This window comes from Dermacentor variabilis, chromosome 3 (assembly GCF_050947875.1).
Source record: "Dermacentor variabilis isolate Ectoservices chromosome 3, ASM5094787v1, whole genome shotgun sequence".
In the NCBI taxonomy this organism is placed as follows: domain Eukaryota; kingdom Metazoa; phylum Arthropoda; class Arachnida; order Ixodida; family Ixodidae; genus Dermacentor; species Dermacentor variabilis.
Window position 1 is genome coordinate 170,461,492 of NC_134570.1, and position 24,907 is coordinate 170,486,398.

Genomic DNA, 24,907 nt, shown 5'->3' on the forward strand with positions numbered 1-24,907 from the left:
ACTTTTCAACCTATCTGGTATTGAAAATTCTCTTTACCGAATTGTGCTTAGGGTCCATCAACAGAGCGCTACCTGCGTGTCAACTTAGGGGCTAATCTGAGACAAATAAGGGTAATAAAGCAGCAAAAATAGCGCTTATGGTAAACGGTTGGTCGACTCAATATTTCTGTTTCAGCCTCCGGTCATGCATAGTCAAAAGATCTGATGGCAAGCTACGCTAAGTTACACGACAAAGTGCAGTCTGGTTCAAAACGTAGACCTATCTATAAGGCCGTACAGATACATCTGGCCATACAGATATATGTTTTCAAACTTTCATGTAATAAAACGACGCGCTCGGGTGGGGCGGGAGGCGACGTCCCTTGGCGGTCCCTGGGTTATACGGGTTGAAAACATCCGCTATGAATCCAGTGAGGACATCCTTGGGACGGCCGAGAAACGAACCAAACGGACGTTCGGAAATAGCCGAAAACAAACATCCGCTGGCTGTCCTAAGGACGTTGGGTTTTGGACGTGGACGTTCGGCTTTAGACGTGACGTCCAACGGACATTCATGGCCCATTGGGCCGCAGACAGTACCATCGGGGTAAATAGGTGGTCCCTTTTGCTGTCCAACTCCTCAATGTATTACTTTCCTCTCAACTTACCTGTTCTGTCGTGTCATCTCCTTTCTTAGCAATTTTTCTATCTCTCCAAGGCAGCTTGGATACACCGGGTGCAGTAAATCCATGCTTGAGTATGGCGCATTGGCTTATAGCAGCGATGCCCGGCTAGCGTGGGCAAGTCATTGCTCTGTCAAGCCTGTAGCGTTTCCCTGTCGGGCTCCGTGGTGTGTGGCTACCATTGCTGCCGAAGCAGGTAGATAGAACATGCATAGAGGATCGTTCTCTTTACTACCTTATCGTAACGCGGGAAAGCGCGTTCTTACCTAAGGCTCTCTGAACTGCTCTTGGTTCCACACGAGGAACCCTTTTCACGATACCACGTTATTCACAACGATAAACCTGAAAAACATGTAAGTGTTCAACCAACATTCCTCGTATTTAAATCACTGAAGAACATCATTGGCTCACGCTATAAAGCTATCAAGATGGCATGCGCCCATCTCCTCCGTGAGGCTGGTAACAAGCTGCAACATGACACGCTTGCAAATCTCGGCCTTTGCGGAAATCCCAACAGTGACCGCACGTAGTTCTCTTAACACAGCCCGAGGCGTCATATGATATTCCGACGTATTAGAACTAGCCGAATCACAACTATTGGAAGCCTGGCAAGACCAGAAAGTTATTGAGGTAAAACAGAAAAACTTGACAGTCAGTTTAGCATATGCTAAAGAGGACGAAGGCGAAAGCCCGCCCGCTCACAATGTATTCATTACACTACTTAACATTTTCACTCTAGTGCGTTGCTAACTCCTATTACTTGTTTTCTCCCTCCAAAGGTCGTGAGTTCCAGTACCTTAATTAACAGTAGGTTAATAAACTGTGTCCTAATTACCTTCGCTCTAAGTAACACCAAAGGTCGCGGGTCCAACTTTTACCAAAGGGTGTGGGTTTGAGTGCCTTAAATAACTATAACCTAATTACCCAGGCCTTAATTAACTTCGCCTAATTAACACCAAAGGCAGTGGTGTGGACTCTTGCTCTTCATGATGTCAATTGGCATCTAATTTGGAGATTTGGCCGCTTCAACCAGATCTCCATATTGGGTAGTGCGTTTGAGTGCCGTAATCAGCTTCGCCTTACTTAGCCTCAAAGGTCGTGGCTTCAACTCTACCAAAGGTTGTTGGTTCGACTCTTGGCCTTCCGATGTCAATTAGAATCCAATTTCGAGATATCGCCGCTTCCCGCATATATCCAACGAAAGGTCGCGCAATTCAATGCCTTAATTACCCCTGTTTTAATTGCCTGTACCTGAATTCACTTTGCTTTAATTACAGAAAAGGTAGTGGGTTTACCTCTCGACCTTCGCGATGTCTATTCGAATCCAACTTGGCGATATGTTCGGTTAGCCCATCTTTCCAAGTGGATCCGACTCCCAAATAGATCGTGGATTCGAGTGTCCAATTTAACTCTACCCTAATTAATGCTGCCTCAATTAACTTTGCCTTAATTACCACCACAGGTTGCGTCGACAATCGTTCGCACCGGCTTCCTGCCGTAATTACCACCAAAGGTCGTGGACTCGACTCCCACCAAAGGTCGTGCGTCTTAATTAAATACCCCTGAACACGACAGGTAGTGGGTTCGACTCCCTGTGAATTTTGGTGCCACAAAGTCGGACATCAGATTTTCCGTCCCATCAGCCGTCTAAAGCTTTCGCTTTAATAGAAAGTTAAACACTTCCGCATATATAAAGAGGATGAAGGCGGAACCTTGCCGCTTACGAGACATTCTTTACATTACTTGACAATTTCATTCTAATTGGCTGTTCCTTTCTATCGTTTTCGTCCACCAAAGTTCATGGGTCTGAGTGCACTAATGAACTCTACCCTAATTACTGTGCCTCAATAAACTTAGCCCTAATTAACACCAAAGGCCGCGGGTTCAACTCTCATCAAAGGCCGTGGGTTTCAGTGCCTCAACTAATTCTATCTTAATTGACCATGGATCAATTAAATTTGCCTTAATTACCACGAAAGGTAGTTGATTTGGCTCTCGCCCTTCACGATGTCAATCGGAATCCAACTTTGAGATATCGCTGGTTAACCCCTAACCCGGGGGGGGAGTTATCCCCCCCGCTGTAATGCCTACGGACGCTGTGGGTATTGTGATAAATAAATAAAATAAATAGATAAATGAATAAATCTCCAAGTAGGCTCTACTTCCACCAAAGTTCGACGGTTGGAGTGCCTAATTAACTATATCTTAATTAACTGTGCCTTAATTCACTTCGTCTTAATGAGCAATAAAGGTAGTGCTTTTGATTCGACTTTCACGATGTAAAGTGGAATCCAATTTGGATATACGGCTGGCTCGCCCTTATCTCTAAGCGGGTGCGACTCGCGCCAAACATGAGGTTTCGACTTCCATCAAATGTCGTGGGAATGAGTGACATAATTAAATATATCTTAACTACCTTTCATTAATTAATTGCCCTACTTAACCCCACAGATCCTGGGTTCAACTCCTACCAAAGGACGTGGGTTCGACGCTCAAGGTTGGCGAGGGCAGTTAGAATCTAACTTGGAGATATGGCCGGTTTGCCCATGTCTCCGAGTGGCTTTGACTACGACCAAAAGTTATTAGTAAGAGCGCCTTAATTCACTGTATTTAAATAACTGGGTCCTAATTACGTCTGCTTTACTTGTCACAACACTTCGTGCTGACGGTCCCTCGCCTGGGATTCCCCCCCCCCAAGCTGCGATATTAAAAAAATGAAGGCCTAATTCACCTTAACGAACACCAAAGGTCGGCCTTTGGAATCTCACCAAAGGTCAAGGGTTAGACTGCCAACAAAGGACGTATGTTTTAACTAACTTCGCCTTATATAACATCGCACATAGTGTTTTCGAGTCCCTATGAATTTTGGTGCCATGAATTTTCGTGCCATAAGGCCGGATGACAAAACGCCGGACATCGAATTTTTCGTCCCATGAGACATCTAAGACTTTCGCCTTAAAGGCCAGGCGAGACAACGAAGAAATTCTAACAAAACATCCGATCATTTTATTTGCCCACAGTTTGGTACCAGAAACCTTCGAGGCACGATATACTAAAATCCGTATAATACCTTGCATTCGTAGCCCTCGTCGGTGTTTCAAGTGCCACAAATTTGGCCACGGCTCGCAAAGCTCCCGAGCTCAACTCTCCCCAGCGGAAAATTTGGTGGCAAACACCACACTTCCGATAACTTTTCTGGCGCACCCCTGTGTGGACTGCGAAGGCGATCACCCCGCACATTCCCGATCCTGTGAAACCTCGAAAAAAGCAGACAGACGTGATTACCTATCAAATCGTAGACAACATCGTTTCAAGAAGCACAAGAGCGTGTTTCTCTTATCGATAACACAAGGTATGCTGATGGGGCGCTTAAGGGGGCAATGTCGCAACAGACTCTGGCTTCGGCCCGGCTCACATGGAATGTGGCTGCGGCTGTGCCACGAGCCGTTGTGACGAACGCGGCCAGCGCTACTTCGCCGTCCGTGAATGAGGGCCCGCCGAAGTCTGCGCTGGTGTGCTCCAGGTTTTCGCCTCTCGAGGTGAGGCTCCAAAAGCAAACACATCTCTCGGTCGAGCGCGTGTCTAGCGCCTCGCAAGAGGCGATGGGCCTAACTCCCATCCAGACGGCGTAGTGAGCGTCTGAATAGCGGCGGTATTGTCTCGACCGCTATAACAAAGACAAACCTCGCGTCATGGCGCCTGGAAAGGGACCCCTGACCTAGTCTTCTCTTAAACACACACCACAAACACAATTGTCGTTATGGAAACACAAATAATACAAATGAATGTTTAAGAAGTGCGTCATAACCTCGAAGATATTAGATAGCTCCCACTTAAACATAATTTAAAGCTGCTGTGTGTTCAAGAGCCATATATGAAAGCCACGTGCGCAAACTTTTTTTCGTGAACGTACTATATATCGCAAACACCATGAAGACACGAACGCCTCATCGGATGGTGTAGCAGTGGTTGCCGACAAGTCTGTAGCTTGCCAACGTGCGGCCCTTCAGACGACCCTTGATGCAGTGTGAGCTCGGGCAATTCTTTTCAGTAAGCTAGTAACCGTATGTTCTAATAAATACCTTCACATTATCATCTTGGGAAAACAGACTTCCATAACCTGCAGAGGCGACACGCCCCTTTGGCATGGGCTTCACGTAGGCGGCACCCACGGACTGAGCCACACGGGAGAAATTGGCAGCTTCTTTTTCTTTCATCCTCCCGGATCTTCGTCTTTATCTTGTACTTTAAGTGTTTCCAGTCTTCTCTTTCATTTACTTCCGTTTTGACAGATATGAAGGGCTAGCCTTGTGTGGGTAGCGAACCATGGGTATGCCATATTTTGTTATAGTAGTTTCGTACACGTGGCGTACGCAGTACTTGCCTTTTCAAGGTCCTGCAGCATGGCCTCATTGGGCTCCACAGGTAGGTGGCTGGTGGTGCTAGGAATATCTCCATGTATATCTGTGGCAAATTGTTTTCCCCCACTTCGTAGTCATCCTCAGAAACGAGGGCGCACAGAACTACTCAGATTTTTTAGCCCTCAGAGAGAGAAGTTTATTGTCATACACTTCGAGAAAACCGAAATGGCAGCGAGAATGACCTCTCCTTTTCTTGTTTTGAAATCACTAAGTGAAGTTCTAGGCCAAGGCTACAAAGTATTCAAGCTAGCAAATGGCAAGCTCCTTCGCGAACTCTGTGATAAGCATCAATATGAAAGGCAGCCGAATCTTGTGTCTTCTATGGATGTTTCAGTGAATGTGACCCCGCATCATACCATCAACAACAGCCGTGGCGTCGTATCCTATAGTTACCTCATTCAACTTACAGAGGCTGAACTACGTGAAAGCTGGAGTGAGCAGAAAAATATCACTGTAAAAGAAATCACAATGAGGCGCGATGTTAAAAAAACAATAAAAACTAAGCACCTTATTCTGACATTTCGTTAGGTGTGCTGCCAGAAACATTCGAGGCAGGCTATCTGTGATCAGGGTCAGGCCATATTCTGCAAGTTCCTTCCGATGCTTTAAATGTCAAAGGTACGGCCACAGTTTTCAGAACAGCCGAGGCCGACTATGCTGTGCCAAATGTAGAAACCATGAACACGACCATGACAGATGGGTGTCGTCCCTACTAAAGAATAGTTTTGCCAAAGTGGCGCGTCAGGAAGCAGCGCCAGAACGGCCTCCGTTGGCTCACCGGTCCACACAGTCAGCGGTTAGGCAACCCACTCTCCCTCGGTGACTTTATAGCGCTGCTCCGCCCTCCCAGAAAAAGGAGGCCATCCGGACTTCGGGTCCCGAGGGCCTATTCTTTCAACGCGAGGCCTTCAAGACGAGGAAACAGCTCCAAAGAGCGGGTGTCCAATGCCGGGGAAGGGGCGATGGACCCACCTTCCAGCCACATGGCAGGTTGCTCTTGGCCGCTCCAAAAAGTAGAAACTCCGCATTACGGGGCCGGCAAAAAGCCCTGTAAGCTAACTTTTCTTCTCTAGAGACAAAGCACTAACTCTTTTCTCATTAGTGATTCACGAATATAGCACTGCAACGTGAGGGGACTTCACAATGTCATCATCATCATCAGCCTGGTTACGCCCACTGCAGGGCAAAGGCCTCTCCCATACTTCTCCAACAACCCCGGTCATGTACTAATTGTGGCCATGCCGTCCCTGCAAACTTCTTAATCTCATCCGCCCACCTGACTTTCTGCCGCCCCCTGTTACGCTTCCCTTCCCTTGGGATCCAGTCCATAACCCTTAATGACCATCGGTTATCTTCCCTCCTCATTACATGTCCTGCCCATGCCCATTTCTTTTTCTTGATTTCAACTAAGATGTCATTAACTCGCGTTTGTTCCCTCACCCAATCTGCTCTTTTCTTATCCCTTAACGTTACACCTATCATTCTTCTTTCCATAGCTCGTTGTGTCGTCCTCAATTTGAGTAGAACCCTTTTCGTAAGCCTCTAGTTTTCTGCCCCGTAGGTGAGTACTGGTAAGACACAGCTATTATATACTTTTCTCTTGAGGGATAACGGCAACCTGCTGTTCATGATTTGGGAATGCCTGCCAAACGCACTCCAGCCCATTCGTATTCTTCTGATTATTTCCGTCTCATGATACGGATCCGCCGTCACTACCTGCCCTAAGTAGATGTATTCCTTTACAACTTCCAGTGCCTCGCTGCCTATTGTAAATTGCTGTTCTCTCCCGAGACTGTTAAGCATTACTTTAGTTTTCTGCATATTAATTTTTAGACCCACTCTACTGCTTTGCCTCTCCAGGTCAGTGAGCATGCATTGCAATTGGTCTCCTGAGTTACTAAGCAAGGCAATATCATCAGCGAATCGCAAGTTACTAAGGTATTCTCCATTAACTTTTATCCCCAATTCTTCCCAATCCAGGTCTCTGAATACCTCCTGTAAACACGCTGTGAATAGCATTGGAGATATCGTATCTCCCTGCCTGACGCCTTTCTTTATTGGGATTTTGTTGCTTGCTTTATGGAAGACTACGGTGGCTGTGGAGCCGCTATAGATATCTTCCAGTATTTTTACATATGGCTCATTTACACCCTGATTCTGTAATGCCTCCATGACTGCTGAGGTTTCGACTGAATCTTTCTCGTAATCAATGAAAGCTATATACAACGGTTGCTTATATTCTGCACATTTCTCTATCACTTGATTGATAGTGTGAATATGGTCTATTGTTGAGTAGCCTTTACGGAATCCTGCCTGGTCCTTTGGTTGACAGAAGTCTAAGGTGTTCCTGATTCTATTTGCAATTACCTTTGTAAATACTTTGTAGGCAACGGACAGTAAGCTGATCGGTCTATAATTTTTCAAGTCTTTGGCGTCCCCTTTCTTATGGATTAGGATTATGTTAGCGTTCTTCCAAGATTCCGGTACGCTCGAGGTCATGAGGCATTGCGTATACAGGGTGGCCAGTTTCTCTAGAACAATCTGTCCACAATGTGGACGGTGTTAAAGAACTCCATCGCAAATAGAGTTGAAACGTGCTGTGTTTCCAAGGAGCTACGCCTAATATAAGACAGACCAACTGCTTAAGGAAGTATGCCACTTTCCACAAAGACCGCGACGACGCTCTCGCCTCGTTGGAGACGAGGGCATAATAATAATAATAATAATAATAATAGATCAAAGGGTTGCGTGCCAGAAATAAATTTCCGAACTTCCCTTGAGGCAGCCGCTGTCCGAGGAGTGCTGTACGGTAAGCTAGTGATGACTAGTTCTGTCTACATCGCACCTTCCTATCAACTTTCCAGAACATACTTTCAGAGCTTCATCCATGAGTTTCCTCCGCCATACATTGTCGTGGGTGGTGTCAGCGCTCATAACCCCATATAGGGTGAGTATCGTTTCCAAGCCCGAGGGCGCCTGATGAAAATTTTTTGTTCTGGTACATGATTACTTAGGAAGAAATAGCCAACGTACTACAAGTTACACATAACTTCTACTTGTCCATAGGCCTAGTCATAGTGTCGAGTGCACTAACGCCGTACCTGGAGTGGCTCTAAACTCCTTTGGGAGCGTACACTTCCCAATTATGGTAAACTTAACGAAACAAAATGCATGCGCGACGCATTTTCCTCGATGGAATGGGGACTCAGCCAACTAGGAACTGTCCCGAGAGCTCCCGTATTCAGGCGGAGATGACAATGACAGTGTAGACGACGCCGTGGCATATCTAACCGGCTTTATTACTATAGATGCTGCGAAATGTATTAAACAAATGAACAGACTGGTTAATAAGCGTCGCATCGCATGGAGGAACGATGAACGTCGGAGAGCCCGCAAAAGTCAAAACTAATCATGGAGATCGCTTCGAAATTCTCCTTCCGCTGAAAACATTATTAATTTTCAACCGATTATATCACAAGGCGAAAGGATACGCCGACGCGCGAAGACAGATAGTTGGGAGAAGTACATCTCTAGTATAAATTCTTACAACGACAACGCGAAACCTCGAAATAGGGTGAATAAGTTAAACGGCCGGTTGTCAAAGCTTCTTTTCTCAGTAAGTACCCAAGCAGTTATATCTTTATACTTTATATATCTCCAGTGCCTCCCACTAGACGCCAACATCCCTGAGGTTCAAAGAAAGCGTACAGCGACAGCCCCCTGATAGGAAATATGCAGGAAATGAAGATTACAACGGCGCATTTAGTTTAGCTGAACTTAAAGCTTTTCTTTCTTGTTGCAAAAGCTCGAGACTAGGAGATGACCGTATCATAGATGAAATGATCAAACACCTACACCCTGAAATACAAAACACACTCCTCTCTTACTTTAGTGGGATGTGGGCTGCTGGGTACATTCTATCTTATAGGAAAGAAGCAATAGGAATTCCTATACTTAGACAAGGCAAGGACCCGTCCTTACCTATACTCGCGCGAAGCTTTTTGAAGGGAAAGCTATGGAAGCGAAGCGCTCAGCATTGAGATTGCTTCTGAAAAGAGGCCCGCATTTTAATCTACGGTAGTTTAGGATGGGTAAGACAAAGCATAAACACCTTATAGAAAACAGCTAAACGAGACAGAGCACACCCCCGAGTACAAATATTTACCTATATTGTGGTTTTTCCCTTCCGCGTCTGGGCAAATGCGAAACCATCACAAGTAGAAGCTACGTCGATTCAGCGTCTGTTCCGAGCAAGCAAAACCATTGTGAAACGCTACCGGACTACTTGGCGCGGTAACACATGTGCAGCAGCCGTGTCCCGTAGCTTTCCCTTCATAGCCACAGAAAGTTGTCCGCGAGCATAGTAGCTAGCGAAACAGGCGGCTTCTCCATCTCTTAGAAGGCAATGGAATACCAGGTCCTTACAGTGTGGATTTGAAGACGGTACACGGTACACAGCAGATTACCATGAGTGTCCGCGGCAATATGTTGAGTAACACTGAAATAGACTTTCTGACCGCACCTTTTGTGTAAGGGTAGGCCATGTTTTGTCGAAGCTTTCACCTAGGAAACGGGTTTCCACTAGGCGGTGTGCTAAGCTGTAGACTGTTTGTTGCGGAAGTGAATTCTGTAGGCACAGTTATACCATGAAGAAAGTTCTCCTCTGTATATTTAAAACTGGTACATGATCTCTAAAGATGGAGCAACCACACGTTTGCTTCTACATAAAGACTTCGTTTGTTGCGGAAGTGAATTCTGTAGGCACAGTTATACCATGAAGAAAGTTCTCCTCTGTATATTTAAAACTGGTACATGATCTCTAAAGATGATGCGCAGATCGGTATTAAATCGTGCAACCTTTCTGTCGGCCAGCGACATGTCCAGCATGGCTTAAAGAAGTGGTTAAATGGGCTGATGAGAAAGGTTTTAGGTTTTGTCCAAATGAGTTCTTTTCACGAATAAGAGAGGAATATTATCAGACCATGCTACGGAGCTCTCTTGTAGCACATTACCTCTAAGCGCTGAGCACAATTTTTTCGGCATGGTAATCAAATCGAAATTCGCACTCAATCCGCATGTCAAATACTTGAACGCCTGGAAACAATGTACTTATTAAAGCTTCTATCTAGTACATCAACGGACTGTGACAGGGAACACCTTTTGAACTTGTATAGCGGTCTTGACGGCTCACGTCTTCACAACGGCGCGATAGTGTGCCACGTTACAGCACTTTAGTGCTTTAAAGATGTTGGATCCTGTCCACCATTTAAGGATACGCATCGCGACTGGGGCCTTCAGGACAAGCCCCGTACGAAGTCTTTATGTAGAAGCAAACGTGTGGTTGCTCCATCTTTAGAGATCATGTACCAGTTTTAAATATTTCCTGAAAATAAATTTAAACCATGAACATCGGTCTTATTCAACCATAAACGATGCGACCGCTGCCACACTTTTGCGTACCCAACCTGAAACGGGAGGTCCGTTCTGTATGCCCGTGAGGAACGTTAGTGAGGAAATGGGTGCTCCAGTGTTTGAACATCGTCCTGTGGCTCCAGCATAACTGTTACCGCCATGGCAGTGGCAGCTGGTAGAGTGTGACACATCGTTTGTAGAGGTGGCCATACGCGCCACAGAGGCACATGTTAGAATGCGTTTCCTAGAACCCCTGTGCAAGTACTCGTGCACAGGGTATTACACACTCGCGTTTAAGTTACATGCCGTTGTGTCTTATGCAGCCGTCGATCTGTCCTCGGTATCTGCTGTACTGTACCTGGAAACAATTATCGTTAAGGCTGAGGCCCATGCACAATTGTCGGCAGTGAAGCATATAAGGAAATCAATTATTCGGAAAGCAATTATATTTACACACTCTCAGAGTGTCGTAAAACTTTGAAGTGAGTCTGTAAACACAAAAGACCGGTGCTCATTGAACTGTACTCCACTCTATGCAGAGCGTATATATCTAAACAGCACGTTATTATGTTCTGGCTGTCTGACCAAAAAGGTACCAAGGGTAACGTGCTAGCAGGGCAAACGGCCCGCACGCTCTTAAGTCCACAGCTGCTGTACCTGAAGCAGATTTTAAGCCTTTCTTTTGAAAGGAACTGCAAAGCCACTGGTGATACTTGTGGGGTGCTGCAACAAATAGGAAGGTTAATTGGTGAAGCCACAGTTAGGTTTCTGACCCTTCATAATGAAAACACGACGGACTGATTGCCTATTCTGTCGCCTCAAAATAGGACACGCATATGGCAACCACACTTTTTTGCTCATTGGCGACGAAGAACCAACCTATAGTAGATGTGGAAAGACCCTGACCATCATCCACGTCCTCCTGTAGTGTCGGGAAGCCGAAGCAAAGAGAAAAGACATTTTCTTCTAGTATAGCACAATGATGTCCCTGCCCATCCCTTTATGTCTCCTGGAGAAAAACCGCTTTTTGACACCATAGCAGTCCTAGGTTTCTTGCACGATGTTGTCTTAGATGTTATTAGGCCACTAAATTGGTAGCGCATCTTCTCTCCAGAGGTTTTCACTGCGATAAAAATTTTGTACACCGCACGCCTGCAGGATTTGTCACTGATAACTCCCTAATACAGGCATCACGCTCTTTGTCCATACCTGGTCCTTGTGCCGCTGAACAACGCATTTATCCATCACTTCCTGCACACTTCGAATAGGCCACACCCTTGGCACACACTCTTATCTAATAACCAATGGTGATCCTCCCGTCTGTGGAAAATGTGGCGAAACGCTATACCTGTTCTCTACGTCTTGCTTGAGTGTCGCGAAATAGAAGATCAAAGAAGAAACACTTTCGTCCAGCATACAAACAGCGTATTCCATTGCGCCCGGCATTGTTTCACGGCAATGACGCATTCTTTCACGTGAAGTCAGTTTGAGATTTTTTACGTGATGTTAGTATACTAGATCTTATACAACAAATGGATCCGTAGCACGGCCTCTGAATAGAGGCCTGTGTTGCGGCAGTAGTTCTATAGTACACGTCTCCAGACCCTCGCGCACAAAGGTACTGGTGAGGCAGTAGTGGTGCTTGGAAATAATTCTTATTTGAATGTGCTAGGTTTATATATTATCTATATGCACATGGCACCTCATTGTAGTAATTAGCATAGCTGCACTGCATGTATATGTTTTACGTATATAAAGCGCAATCAGTTTTATCCCTCTATATACCCACGGTACATCTGCTTACCAATATTCATTAATCCATCGATCGCCCAACACTATTTCTTGGCGCTCTTTGGTTATATCTCGCCCTTCTGCCATTGAACATACACATCATCAGAAGGAGTTTTTTTAAAGATATACGCAATTCACCAATAAATACCCAATATTCTCTAAAGCCCAGGTATGTTTGCTGGAGGTTTACTTTCACGCATTACATTAGGCAGCATGATTTTGTCACCATTAATCTAACAACATTTTAACGCCAAAAGCTTTATTTCTGCTTTAGATTGTCAAACCTCTATCTGCCACTTTCGTTTTCATCAGCGTTAATGGCTCGTAGCATGGCACGACTAAGATTATATCCATTCGCGAATAGGTATACTATTCCTATGGTTGGATATGTGGTATTCCGCATATGGAGTTATTCGGTCAAGTGTTCTTTTTTCGCGAGGCATTGTCAATGCGACTGTTCTTTACGGAGAAGTTCCAGGGCGGGTCACCACACGTCATTAGTACTTAAAGCGTTTTTTTATTAAAGCCTACTCTCTGGCCGAGAAACAACTTCACAGTGTAAGGTGTAAGCACAGTACGCAAACTTTCTACACGACGTATTTACAAGGGGTAGAAAGCACTGAATATGGAAGCCAGCCAACATGAAGCAATGCACGTCGTTGTCCTCAGATCAGCCAGACGCCGCTTATGGGTATGTCTCACTAACTCCAGGTGGCCACCTCATTTTTTAATAACACCTAGCATGATCCTCGGCGGCAGAAGCGCCGGCCCGGCGCCACTAAAGATCCACAGCAGAGGCAGTGTGGTAATGCGTAAGTCTAGAAACGTGGACGACGTCGGTGCACAATTGGAGAGAAAATGATGTGGGGCAGGCGAACACAATCTCGTACGTGACATCAGTCACTTGTCGAAGGAACCAGTATGAGCCCGTGTATCGAGGAAGCAGCCTTTGAAAAAGAGCCATACGTCAGGAGGGGTCCCAAGTAGCACGGAGCGCCCGGAGCAAAACGTTCGTCACCGTCAATGGTCGTAAAGGCATTTCTAATTGCGTTGGGAAGCAGCAAGTATACTACGGGCTATCTGCAGCGTATACTCAGTCTGCACAATCGCAATGCGTGCATATTCACTAGTCGAACTGGCAGGTGAAGAAAGAAATGTGTCCAACGTAAAGTTGGTTCCCATCCGAACAAAAGGTAACGGCAAGCTTATCCAGCAGTGTCGTGGCAGGAGGCATTAAATCCGAACGTTACGTATGGCACGTCAAAGTTCCAATCATGGCGATCAATTGGCACGTACTTTGAATGAATGTCTGTTAAGACCTGACTCAAGCACTCGGTTAGCCCCCTCCTCTGGGGATGGCACCACGTTGCGATGTTGTGCTGCATGGAGCAGCAGCGTGGAATATCGTAGATGACTTTGTCAGGAAGGTATGGTCTCGGTCACTCAGCCATTGACGTGGGGCACTGCGTAATAAAATCACCTCACGGAGGAGAAAGTCCGCCACGTCTATTGCGTAGCTGGTCTCCATTGCTTGTGTGATTGCGCAGCGCCCCGTGTATTGGCAGCCATGACAGCCCACTTGTTTCCTGAAGCAGATGTAGGAAAGGGTTCGAGAAAGTTCGCACCGACAAAGATGAAGGGCTCAGGTGGGACGTCGATGGGCTGAATATTATACCTAGCAGGAAGCGTAGGTGCCTTTTTTCGCCGTTGACAGGCGCTGACGTAATGACGCACTGAGCGGGCTAGACCAGGCCAGTAAGAGCGACGGCGCATGCGGTCATGTTTCGTAGGAACACCAAGGTGGCCACCGGTTGCGGCATTGTGAAGCTCACGAAGAATTGTGGAGCACAGGTGCGATGGTATAACTAAATGATCACGACCGTCAGGGTACACGTTACGCCGATATAAGATACCATCCTTCAGGTGAACATGCGCACAGAGTCGTTGCTGGGAGAGGATCCCAGGCGCTTTATTTTTTTCCCTTAAGAAGGCATACTGACGATGTTCACTGGCGGTGTTAAGCAACTGGCTCACGGAAAAGCCGCAATCGAGCGATTCAGTGCGCAGTGACAATCGGCCACAGGTTAGCGGCACTAACAATCCGCAACTTTGTGCAGGCTCCCTTTCTTGTATACCATCGTATAAATGTAATTTTGCAGGCGCAGTGCCCATCGAGCGATTCTGCCTGCAGGATATTTTAAAGACGCGAGCCAACACAGGTCATGGCAGTCGAAAACTACTGTGAGTGGTCGGCCAAACAGATAAAGGTCAAATATTGCTACTGCCCATAAAGGAGGGAGGCACTCTCCTTCCGTAATTGAGTAATCTGGCTCCGATGCTGACAGCAGTCTCCTGGTATAAGCAATGATGCAGTGCGTTCCGCGTTCGTGCTGGTCGAAGAAAGCGCCTATCCCGTAACCACTCGAGTCATTTCGGCCTTAGGTTTGAGCCTATTGGTCGAAATCGGCCGAAATCGGAGGCGTTGTGAGGAGTGTGGCTAACTCGCAGAAAGCCGCTGCTTGTGCAGAACCCCAGGTAAAAGGTGCGTTTTGTTTTAGAAGTTGTGTGAGCGGTTTCGAAATCACTGTAAAATTCTTCATCAATCACTTAAAATAGGAGCAGAGCCCCACAAACCTACGAACATGTGTGGAACACTTCGGCACAGAGAAGTCTTTCACGGCACGAATTCCGGGTCAGGCAGTAAGTCGTCAGCGTCGGCAATATGGCGAAGGATCGTAAAACTGAGACTGCCAAAAGGGCACTTCGATGAATTATGCCCAAGTCTGGTATGGTAGAATGCGTCAAGATTCGGTGAGAGACGTTCGAGGGGTGTGTCAAACGTAGGCGAAAGTACAATCACGTCATGTAAATAACACGAGCATGTAAACCACTTCAGTCCATGCAGGAGAGAGTCCAACTGCTTGGATGCGGCTGGGGCATTACGCAGATCGAAAGGCATGAGCTTGAACTGGTAAAGGCGATCAGGAATTAGACAAGCCATTTTTGTGAGTCCAACAGAATTACAGCAATCTGCCAATATCCAGATCTAAGGTCGATAGAAGAGAAGTGACACCATAAAGACAATCAAGGGCATCATCAATTCGTGGAAACGGGTAAGCCTCTTTCTTGGTAAATTTATTTATTTATTTATTTGTTTATTTATTAACAATACCTCAAATACCCCTGCCAGGTGTTGTTGATGTGGCAATACTTCACACAAAAGTGCCATTTTTGATCCTTCTTTTTAACTAAAATAACATCTGATGCCCAGTGACTGGAGGATAGCTCGATAATGTCCATCGCAAGCACCTTGTTGACTTCTTGTTGGATGAAGGTTCACTCAGAAGCAGACATTTGATAGGGTCGCCGGTGAACAGGGCTGGCATCACGTCTGTGCATGCGATGCGCGACAAAGGACGCCAGGCCGACAGACCAGTTACCAAAGTCGAAAATAACTCGATACGACGCGAGAATACGTCTAAGGGCTTCCGCATGCTCAGGTGGAAGTTCACTGGCGGTGATGCTGAGAATTTTGCGGTTGCCACAAGATGTCGGCGTCGGAGTGCTCGTCTCAATACATGTAGCATACAGTGCAAGAGCGTCTAGCTGAAAGTCTTGCAGGGAGCGAAATTGGGCTACAGAAAGGCCATATGAAAGGACTCGCTTGATGAAGCGAAAGTTTAGGGGTGGAAGGCAGGTGCTGTTAGCCGTAGTACTCAAGACCCTGTAGGGTGCAGCGAAACTGTACGTGACCAAGACGACAATAAGAGGCGTCAGGTAGTGGTCGCCTTCTGGAATAGCTGGCGAGCATGACAATTAGACATAACTGACGGTTTTAGATGGTAGGCGAACAAAACCTCTGCAATGTAAGCGAGACAGAGCAAGTTAGTCGCTGGGTTCACAGAGGTGAGGTATTTCGAGGCTGAGTACATGGGCGCGGCAATCAATCAGAGCGGAATGTGCGGAAAGTCCAAGTATGAAGTCGTGAGGGCATGGTGCATCATCATCATCATCATAAAGATCATCATCATCATCACCATATTTTATGTCCACTGCAGGATGAAGACCTCTCCCTCCGATCTTTAATTTTCCCTGTCCTGCGCCAACCGATTGGAACTAGCACCAGCAAATTTCCTAATTTCATCGCCCTACTTAGTCTTCTGCAATCCTCGACTGTGTTTCCCTTCTCTTGGTACCCATTCTTTAACCCGAATGGTCCAAAGGTTATCTAATCTGTGCATTACATCACCTACCAAGCTCCATTTTTTTCTCTTAATGTCGATTATAATATCGGCTATACCCGTTCGCTGTCTGATTGAAACCGCTCTTTTTCTTTCTCTTGAAGTTATACCTAGCATTCTTCGCTCCACAGCTCTTTGTGCGGTCCTTAACTTGTTCTCAAGCTTCTTTGTCAGTCTCCAAGTCTCTTCCCCATGTGTCAGCGCCGGTAAAATGCAGTGATTGTACACCTTCCTTTTTAATGATAATGGTAAGCTTCCAGTCAGGGCCGGACAATGTCTGCAGTATGCGCTCCAACCCATTTTTACTCTGTGAATTTCCTTCTCATGATCAGGGTTCCGTGTGATTAATTGACCTAGGCAAACATACTCGTTCACAGACTCTAGAGGTTGACTGGCGATCCTGAACTCTATTCCCTAGCCCGGATATTGATCATTACTTTTGTCTTCTGCACATTAGTCTTCTACCCCAGTCTTACACTCTCTCAGTTAAGGTCCTCAATCATTTGTTGCAACTCCTATGCAGTGTTGCTGAATAGAACAATATCATCTGAAAACCGATGGTTACTGAGATATTCGCCATCGATCCTTACTCCTAAGCCTTCCGACTTTAATAGCTTGAAGACATCTTCCAAGCACACAGTGAAGAGCATTGGATAGATTGTGTCGCCTTGTCTGACCCCTGTGCAAGAGCGTTATAAAAGTTGACAGTCACCATAGCGTACGCTAAAGAGGATGAAGGCGAAAGCCTGCCCGCTCACGAGACATTAATTACATTGCTTGACATGTTCATTCCAATGCGTTGTTACTTTCTATTATATTCTCTCAGTAATAATAAAAGGTAATAATAATATTAATAACGGTAATCGGTTTGACTCCAACCAAAGGTCGAGGGTTCGATTCCCACTAGAAGTAGTGAGTCCTAATGAAATTCGTCTAAATGAACACTACATGTAGGTGGGTTTACCCTGCACCGAAGGTCGAGGGTCAGCTCCCTATTAATTTTGGTGCTATGAACACTGATTTGATAAAGCCGGAAGGCGTAATGCCCCGCATTAAATTTTTTGTCATATGAGGCGCCTAAGGCGTACGCCCTAATAGCTCTCCTCTGGTGACGAGTAGCGGTAACCAGAGGTGGGCCCCTCAACAATAGTGGTCGTCGCGCCTTCACCTACACGCACGACTCGGGTCGTGGGAGTTGTAAAGGTCTTCATGCGGTGACTAAAACTGGCACTCATGACAGGGACGTGTGCCCCAGTATCAACCGAAGTTCTGAGAGGGACGCTGTCGACGCGTACTTCAAGAATTTTTTGGGGGCACGTAAGGGCAGTAGTAGATTTTGGGTTAAGGTCGAAAGTACAGTTTCACCTCCAGAAGCTGCGTAGTCCAGTTCTTGACCGGAATGCGGCGGCTAAAGGACTGCGAAGGAGAGCGACGGTGAGCCGTTGAACGAGATTGACGGCATGCGGCGGAGGCGACTGGGCATAGCGGCTACCTTCTTCAGGGACATTGGATGCAGAGGATTTGGTGCGGGGTTGATAGTGGGTTGCAGTATGGAAGAGATGAGTATGCTGGAAATCTGCTATGGGACTGAGAAGGCCACTGTCTGCGGCAATAACGAGCAATGTGTCCACCTCGGCTGCACCGGAAAGAGATCGGCTTATCGTCGGCTGTTCTCCATTCCGGCTGGTTTCTGGAACAATGAAGGGCGTACAGACCGAGATGAGCCTGTCCGCAGAGACTAGGGCGGCGTCAAGAATGTTCATGGCGCAGACAGTAGAGAGGATGCCAAGGTTCGCAAATTCCTGGTGAACAACGGCCCGAATAAATGAAACAGCCGTTGTTGACGTCTCAGATAAGGTGGGTTTATAAGAAGCCAGATACACGACCTCGAGTTTTTGGTGTACATTCAACGTAGTGTCGTCTGATGTGGATGGCTGACAACGAGTTACCTCCCAGGACGACGTTGCAGCAGTGTTCGGTAGGGACGGGGATCCATGCCTCGCACCTCCACCAAATAAATGTTATGTGGAAGCACAGTAGGCAAACAGCTTGCATGGTCTACTTAGAACGGCTAGCAAGCACTGTCCAACATGGAAGCCAGCCATAATCAAACAAGGCACGTGAGCCAGAGGCCAGTTATGGGTACGTCCCACTAACTTCAAGTGTTCACACCATTGTTTTCGAATAGCACGTAGCAATACGATGCAGTCGCTGGGTAGAGAACGTGTATGTTTTGCTTGTTCTGGCATTTCAAGCGAAGGGTACTAAAAAATTGAAGTTCAAATTGAAAACCTCAGGAAATAGGGCGCTATAAGCGTGGACAATGCAGGTTCTGCGTGTTTAGCACCGTGTACCATTTTTACGTTTGTGCTGAGGTCGTACAACGTGGAAAATTAAATTGACAAGATTTCTGTGTTGTGTGGAAAACATGGGCCCTGGAAAACTGATTTCCATTTCTTGGTCTGTGTTCACTACTTTTGTTTCGCAGGCTGCGTCTTCTTCCATGGATGCTAAGGGATGTTGCCATAAGAGACCAGACAACGACAGTCTTGGGCCACAAAATTTCTCTGCCCGTGGGATTCTCACCGACGGCCTACCTGAAGATGGCACACCGGGATGGAGAGGAGGGATCAGCAAAAGGTTTAATCGCTGCTCAGTTTTGCAATTCTCGGAGAACTTACTGCAGGGCTAGTTTCGCTTGCATTCTAGCAGGCCATATAGGGGCAAAATTGTTTTCAACCACAAATACAACATAAACGAGAAGGAGCGCTCATCTTCGTCTGATTTCATGTCCTTATTTCCTTTCTGTTCGTGCAGTAGATTGCGCTTTCAACTTTGTGCCCGAGTCACCCAGTAATCCGTTAGAATTCTCAGGCTAGTTACTTCACAATCTTTTCGGTGGCTGTGCGTGTATCTATCTATCTATGTTCCTATTTAATCGTTTTCCCGCCTACCTGGGTCACTGGGAAATCCCTGGTCGAATGGATAGCGCACATGCTTGTTGTACTGAGGGAACAGGGTTCGAAAGGAACCATAGGAACAACTTGGATCACTGAGTACGTGTAAGCTGTCTACATAGGCGCCGCTCTTCACTGAGCCTATTCCCCCCCGACGTAGAACTCTTTAGATGCGGGACTGCCTAGGTACGACGTTTCAAAGAAACTCTGACGCCGATTTGGAGCACTGCGTATGTGCTACTCATTTCTGTGCTGGTCTTCAAACAACCTCTTCCATGGCAAGTCGGGTTATGAAATTTTACTTTATTATTCTTTATAAATACAGTAAATGGCTTATAGATAGTAAAGGCGAGGGTACCAAAGTGAAAGACTGCTATGGTGCCCTCGGTTAATAATAACAGTGTACAGAACTATGAAAGACGAATCAGCTAGATAAAACAAACATACAGGCACAATATCCAAATATGCAACACACATAAGTAAACAAATTAAGTACAATTGCCATTAGGCAATCCTATATTGCATAAAAATACCGTGAATACATAAAATGGTAAAGGTAGTATATTGAATCATGTAAACTTAAACATGTAAAACAATCTTAAGGGCATGTATAAATGCGGGAGAGGATGATGAATATTCAATGGTTGGTGTCGGGTAAAGTATCCCATAGATCTATACCCATGAACGACGGTGTCGTTCATACATAGTCAGAATAAACTATAGGGAGTACAAAAATTTAAGCTACGTGCAAACCTCGTAATTTTCTTCTTGAGGAGATACCTGGAATCAATTAATTCATATGAAACCTATTTAGCAAGTAACTTAATAAATGTAATTGTGAAATGGTAGCTGAACAAGCTCGTCACAAGGAGGATGTCATCTTAACAAATTAACAGAGTAGCATTCGTGAAGAAACCGGTCTTAATGATAACGTGTATTCCTTGCTTCTGTAAGTACTTAGTAGAATAGATTTGTCAGTAATATGAATTTCCCGAGGAATAAGCGCCGCAATTGTTGTGACTGTGAATGAAAGCAAAGTACAATGCTAATAACGCATCTTTGAAAATATATGCTCTTGGTTTGTTCGATGCTGCGATACCGAAGGTGCACTCTTGCTTAAAGCAGTAGGCCTCATTGAAAAGTGTTTTTTTTTCCCAAGACTGATTTTTGTTTTTTAAATTTCATGTATGCCCAAACATTCAGAAAGATGTTGAGAAAAAAATCACCTTCCTAGTTTGGTAGCTGCAGTGAGTTTTAAAACCCATACCCTCGTATCGCGATACCGAAAAGCAGTGCTATCTCTCCTACTTATATAAAATATAGAAAAGTTTTAAGATGTGTGTCAATATTCAACGCAATTTGAAATTCATACTCAAGCTTCTCGACAGAATCAGCTTGGCTGGAAATTTTGCTGGATTCTGTAAGGTCGCACAAGGGCACGGCGCTTTTTTTAGATTTTGAGGTTATATCCCGACAACAATTCAGTGCATATTTGAGATAAGTAGTCAAAAAGAGGACGCCTGTAATGCCACTTGTAACGTAGCGCTTTGAAATTTTTTTGTTCTCGGGAGTAGCACCTACTAAATTATTTACCGTAACCATTACAGAATTCCAGAAGTAAAAAGTTATTGATATTTAGCCAACATGACGCACTTCTGAGATCCCTGCCTCCTTCCTTCTCAAGATGCTTTACAAAAGTATCCTGACAACATATGTATTATTGTAACTCGAACTTAAGGGGCAGGTTTAGCTTGGGGGCTACTATTTAAATACGTGGGCAAAGGACAACCATTTTTGAGCAACCAGTGTACCGAATTTGATTACTTATGTTAAATTTCAAAGCACAAGTTATAATATATCAAAGACACCATGGAAAGCATAGGAGAAATTACTTGTACTTGCTAATTGAATTAGAGAAATGATAAATTAATGGCAATTAAAGTGGCTCAAAAAGCAACTTGCTGCCCGTGTGGAACGATCCCACGACTTCGCATTACACGTGCGATGCTCTAACCAATTGAGCTGCCGCGGTACCATTTCCCCATCCACTTTCTTGCGTATCTGTTTTTACTACTAGAACTAACCTTGGGAGTGTTAGCCAGCGCCAGCACTCACAAACCTGGGCGGTGGATGTGGAACATCCTTTCTTCCGCAGGCGTCAAGAGCACGTGATCCTTTTTTGGGTGAAAGCAACTGCTCAATAAACCCACACATGCTACCTGAAAGCATCAATGTTGCAGGATTCAAGACCCTCGTTATGTAATGAACGACAAGGGAGGGAGTTAACCGGGGGGCCTAATTTTTATTAATCATATCAGAAGAAGTAAACAAACAACAAATCCCTGGCTAACACTCCAAAGGTTAGTTCTAGTAGTAAAAACATAAATACCCAAGAAAGTGGATGAGGAAACCGCACTGCGGCAGCTGAATTGGTTAGAACATCACACGCGAAATGCGAAGACGTGGGATCATTCCCGACGTGCGCCAAGTTTTTTCATCCTGTTTCATTGCCATTAATTTACCATTTCTTCAATTCACTTAGTCATCACCTTCATCACCGGCCTGTTTTATGTCCACTGGAGGACGAAGGCCTCTGCCCGCGAGCTTCAATTACCCCTGTCCTCAGCCAACCGATTCCAACTAGCGCCCGCGAATTTCCTGATTTCATCGCTCCACCTAGTCTTCTCCCGTCCTCGGCTGCGTTTCCCTTCTCTTGGTACCCATTACAATCTCTCGAATGCTAGTCACTGCGTGCTTGGAAGAAGTATTCAAACTATTAAACTGCATGGGAAGGCTTAGGAGTAAGGATCAACGGCGAATATCTCAGCAACCTTCGGTTTGCCGATGACATTGTTTTATACAGTGGCGGGCGCTGCCCCATGATCACATAGTAGTGGCGCCCACTGATAAGGGTGATGCAAAATGTCTACATATCTAACTGGAGAGCATACATGCCAGGAATAGTGCAGTCCACTTTTGAACTCGCGCGAGCTCCACCGAATGTTCTGCATATCATGAGTACCGCGGTTTTATTCTCCGTCTACTACAATTATCGGTGCTTTCGTAGTGACTCGCTTTCATAGGGGCTTTCCTTTACCAACACAAGGTTCCCAAACATGATCCCATTCTTTTAATTCATCACTCTTGCCCATGTCCCGGGGTTTTAAACGCCAATGTTGCTTTGGCACAATATCCTTACTATTTTTACATATCGCGTAGCGCCATAGTAGCCGTATTGTACACAGGGTGTTTAGGTAAATGAGTTAGTAATATCAATTACAAAAAATAATTATGTGGTTTTACATGCCAAAACCACTTTCTGGTTATGAGGCACGCCGTAGTGGAGGACTCCAGAAGTTTTCACCCCCTGCGGTTCTTCAATGTGCACCTAAATCTAAGTACTCGGGTGTTTTCACATTTCGCCCCCACCGAAATGCGGCCGCCGTGGTCAGGATTCGATCCCGCGACGTCGTGCTCAGCATACCAACACCATAGCCACTGAGCAACTACGGCGAGTCCAACATCAATTAAATAGCCAAGTTAAGATAACGAAGTAAATTTCTCGCTAGCGCATTTATTTCAGCCATATGCCTAAAATTGACGACGCAGTAATGGGACAGATAATAAAGTATTGAAGTCAAGAAAGTCAGACGATCCATACTAATGCCGGACTTGAAGCCCAATAGTCGTAAACTTCATGAGCGCCTACGCGCTTCCAGATAGCTAACGCTGCTAATTTCTGCCGACTGAGCAATAAATCGTGCACGATTTCACGCATAAAACTGCAACCTTAATACGGAAGGGCACATCGGAATGTCGCCCCTAATAGATGCCTACCAGCGGCCTTACCCTTCCTGCATAACGATCGCGTGAGCATGACCTAGCGGCGATCTACATCGCCCAATGGTCTCGTGACGGTGAGTGGAAACCACGCGTACTCGCGGTTGTCCGCTGGGTACGTGAGTGGTTTGCTCTCGAGCCTTGCAGTTTCGTTTCGTGGTGAAATTAGCGGGGAAAAAGAAACGGAATACTCCACAGAAATGAGAAATGTGAGCCTTTGGCAAGCTTGGAAGTGTTGTGAACTCTTCTAACGAAGGGCGTCAAATCCTGCATTATGATCAATCAGCTGTCTTTCCTGTTTAAAAATTTCATTGCGGTATTTACTCCTCTACGGCTCGCACTTCAGTTTTCCCGGGGTGCTTGCGTTAGACGCGACAGGCTTGTGGCTACTCACTGGAATTTCGAACTGCACTGAGATGGCTATGCAAATAAATGCAACCGCTTACCGCCGTCTATAGCACATACAGTCACCGACCAATTTTCGGACGCAGACATGCCATCTTGTGGCGGATCGTGGGTGTTACCCAGCACGCGAGTATCCTCCGCACGCTTAGCGACATTTTTTTCTCTTCTTAAATAAATTTTCGCACCTCTATAGATGAGTGGTGGGAGTTACACCAGGACGCACCTTAGGCGGTTTAACACGATATTGTATTTTTTGTAATTACTTGCGCACCTTCTGGCTTACGCAAAGCATAGGTCGAGACAACGGTTTCTGTGTTTGCTAGTGCATGCAGCTAATGCTGCTGGTAATTTACTGGAAACATTAACTAATGGATAACAGTTTTTATTGGTTTATACGCACATCATAGTAAATTTTTCATAATAATTCCGTGAAAACAGCAGCAGTGTAACTTTTTTAAAGACAAAATAATTTGGCGCTTTCTTGCGCTACGTTTCTCTTTTTATTATGATGCCTACCTTCCCTGAAATTTTTGCTTCCAGCCGCCAAGGACGTGGGAACAGTGATGATTCTCAGCCCGATGAGCAACACGTCCCTGGAAGACGTTGACTCTGCAGCGCCGGGTGGACTCCGCTGGATGCAGACGTTCATCTTCAAGGAACGCGACATCACTAGGAGCCTGGTGCTTCGAGCAGAAAAGGCTTGCTACAAGGCCATTGTGGTCGGTGTCGATTGGCCGCTCTCCGGCCGAAAGATATATGACACTAAGTGCGGCTTCGACATCTCTGCTAACCTCACGTAGGTTGTTGTCCGCTACCTCAAGGTATTTCTTTCGCTTTTGAAAAGCTCATAAGGCACATTTGTGGTATTGACAACCGCATAAGAAACGCATTTCACAGAAGTTACACTACCGGGGCCGCATATTGGATTGGTCTTATTGCGATTAGCATTTTTTGGAAATCTACCTAATTTGCGGTGTGTTAAAACGAATCTTTCTTTGCCTCTTCCTTCTACTTTTCCGCTCCTGCTACGACTGCTTGCTGCTGTCTTGCCGAATACCTCTTGCCGAGTACGTGGCTCATAGTGAAAGTAACCGTTCTTCTCAAGCCGTTGTCATTTGACATTTGTTATCCATGCTGGCTCTTGGCTACAGTCTTTGACGAATGGCCGGTACAATACA

General features: G+C 45.7%; 1 protein-coding gene across 1 annotated transcript; it reads left to right on the plus strand.

Annotated features, from left to right (window-relative positions):
• The first annotated feature begins 17,926 nt into the window (after positions 1–17,926).
• Positions 17,927–24,529, plus strand: LOC142574895 (uncharacterized). Its single transcript, XM_075683892.1, has 3 exons — positions 17,927–17,961; positions 19,016–19,167; positions 24,270–24,529. The coding sequence occupies exons 1-3, from the start codon at positions 17,927–17,929 to the stop codon at positions 24,527–24,529; spliced, it is 447 nt and encodes a 148-aa protein (XP_075540007.1).
• Positions 24,530–24,907: the final 378 nt, after the last annotated feature.

Coding starts and splice junctions, on each gene's coding strand:
- LOC142574895 (XM_075683892.1), top strand. CDS start 17,927: ATGCGGCGGCTAAAGGACTGCGAAGGAGAGCGACG. Junction 17,962..19,015: donor GACTGCGAAGGAGAGCGACG/GTGAGCCGTTGA, acceptor TTTGTTTCGCAG/GCTGCGTCTTCTTCCATGGA. Junction 19,168..24,269: donor AGAGGAGGGATCAGCAAAAG/GTTTAATCGCTG, acceptor TTTTGCTTCCAG/CCGCCAAGGACGTGGGAACA.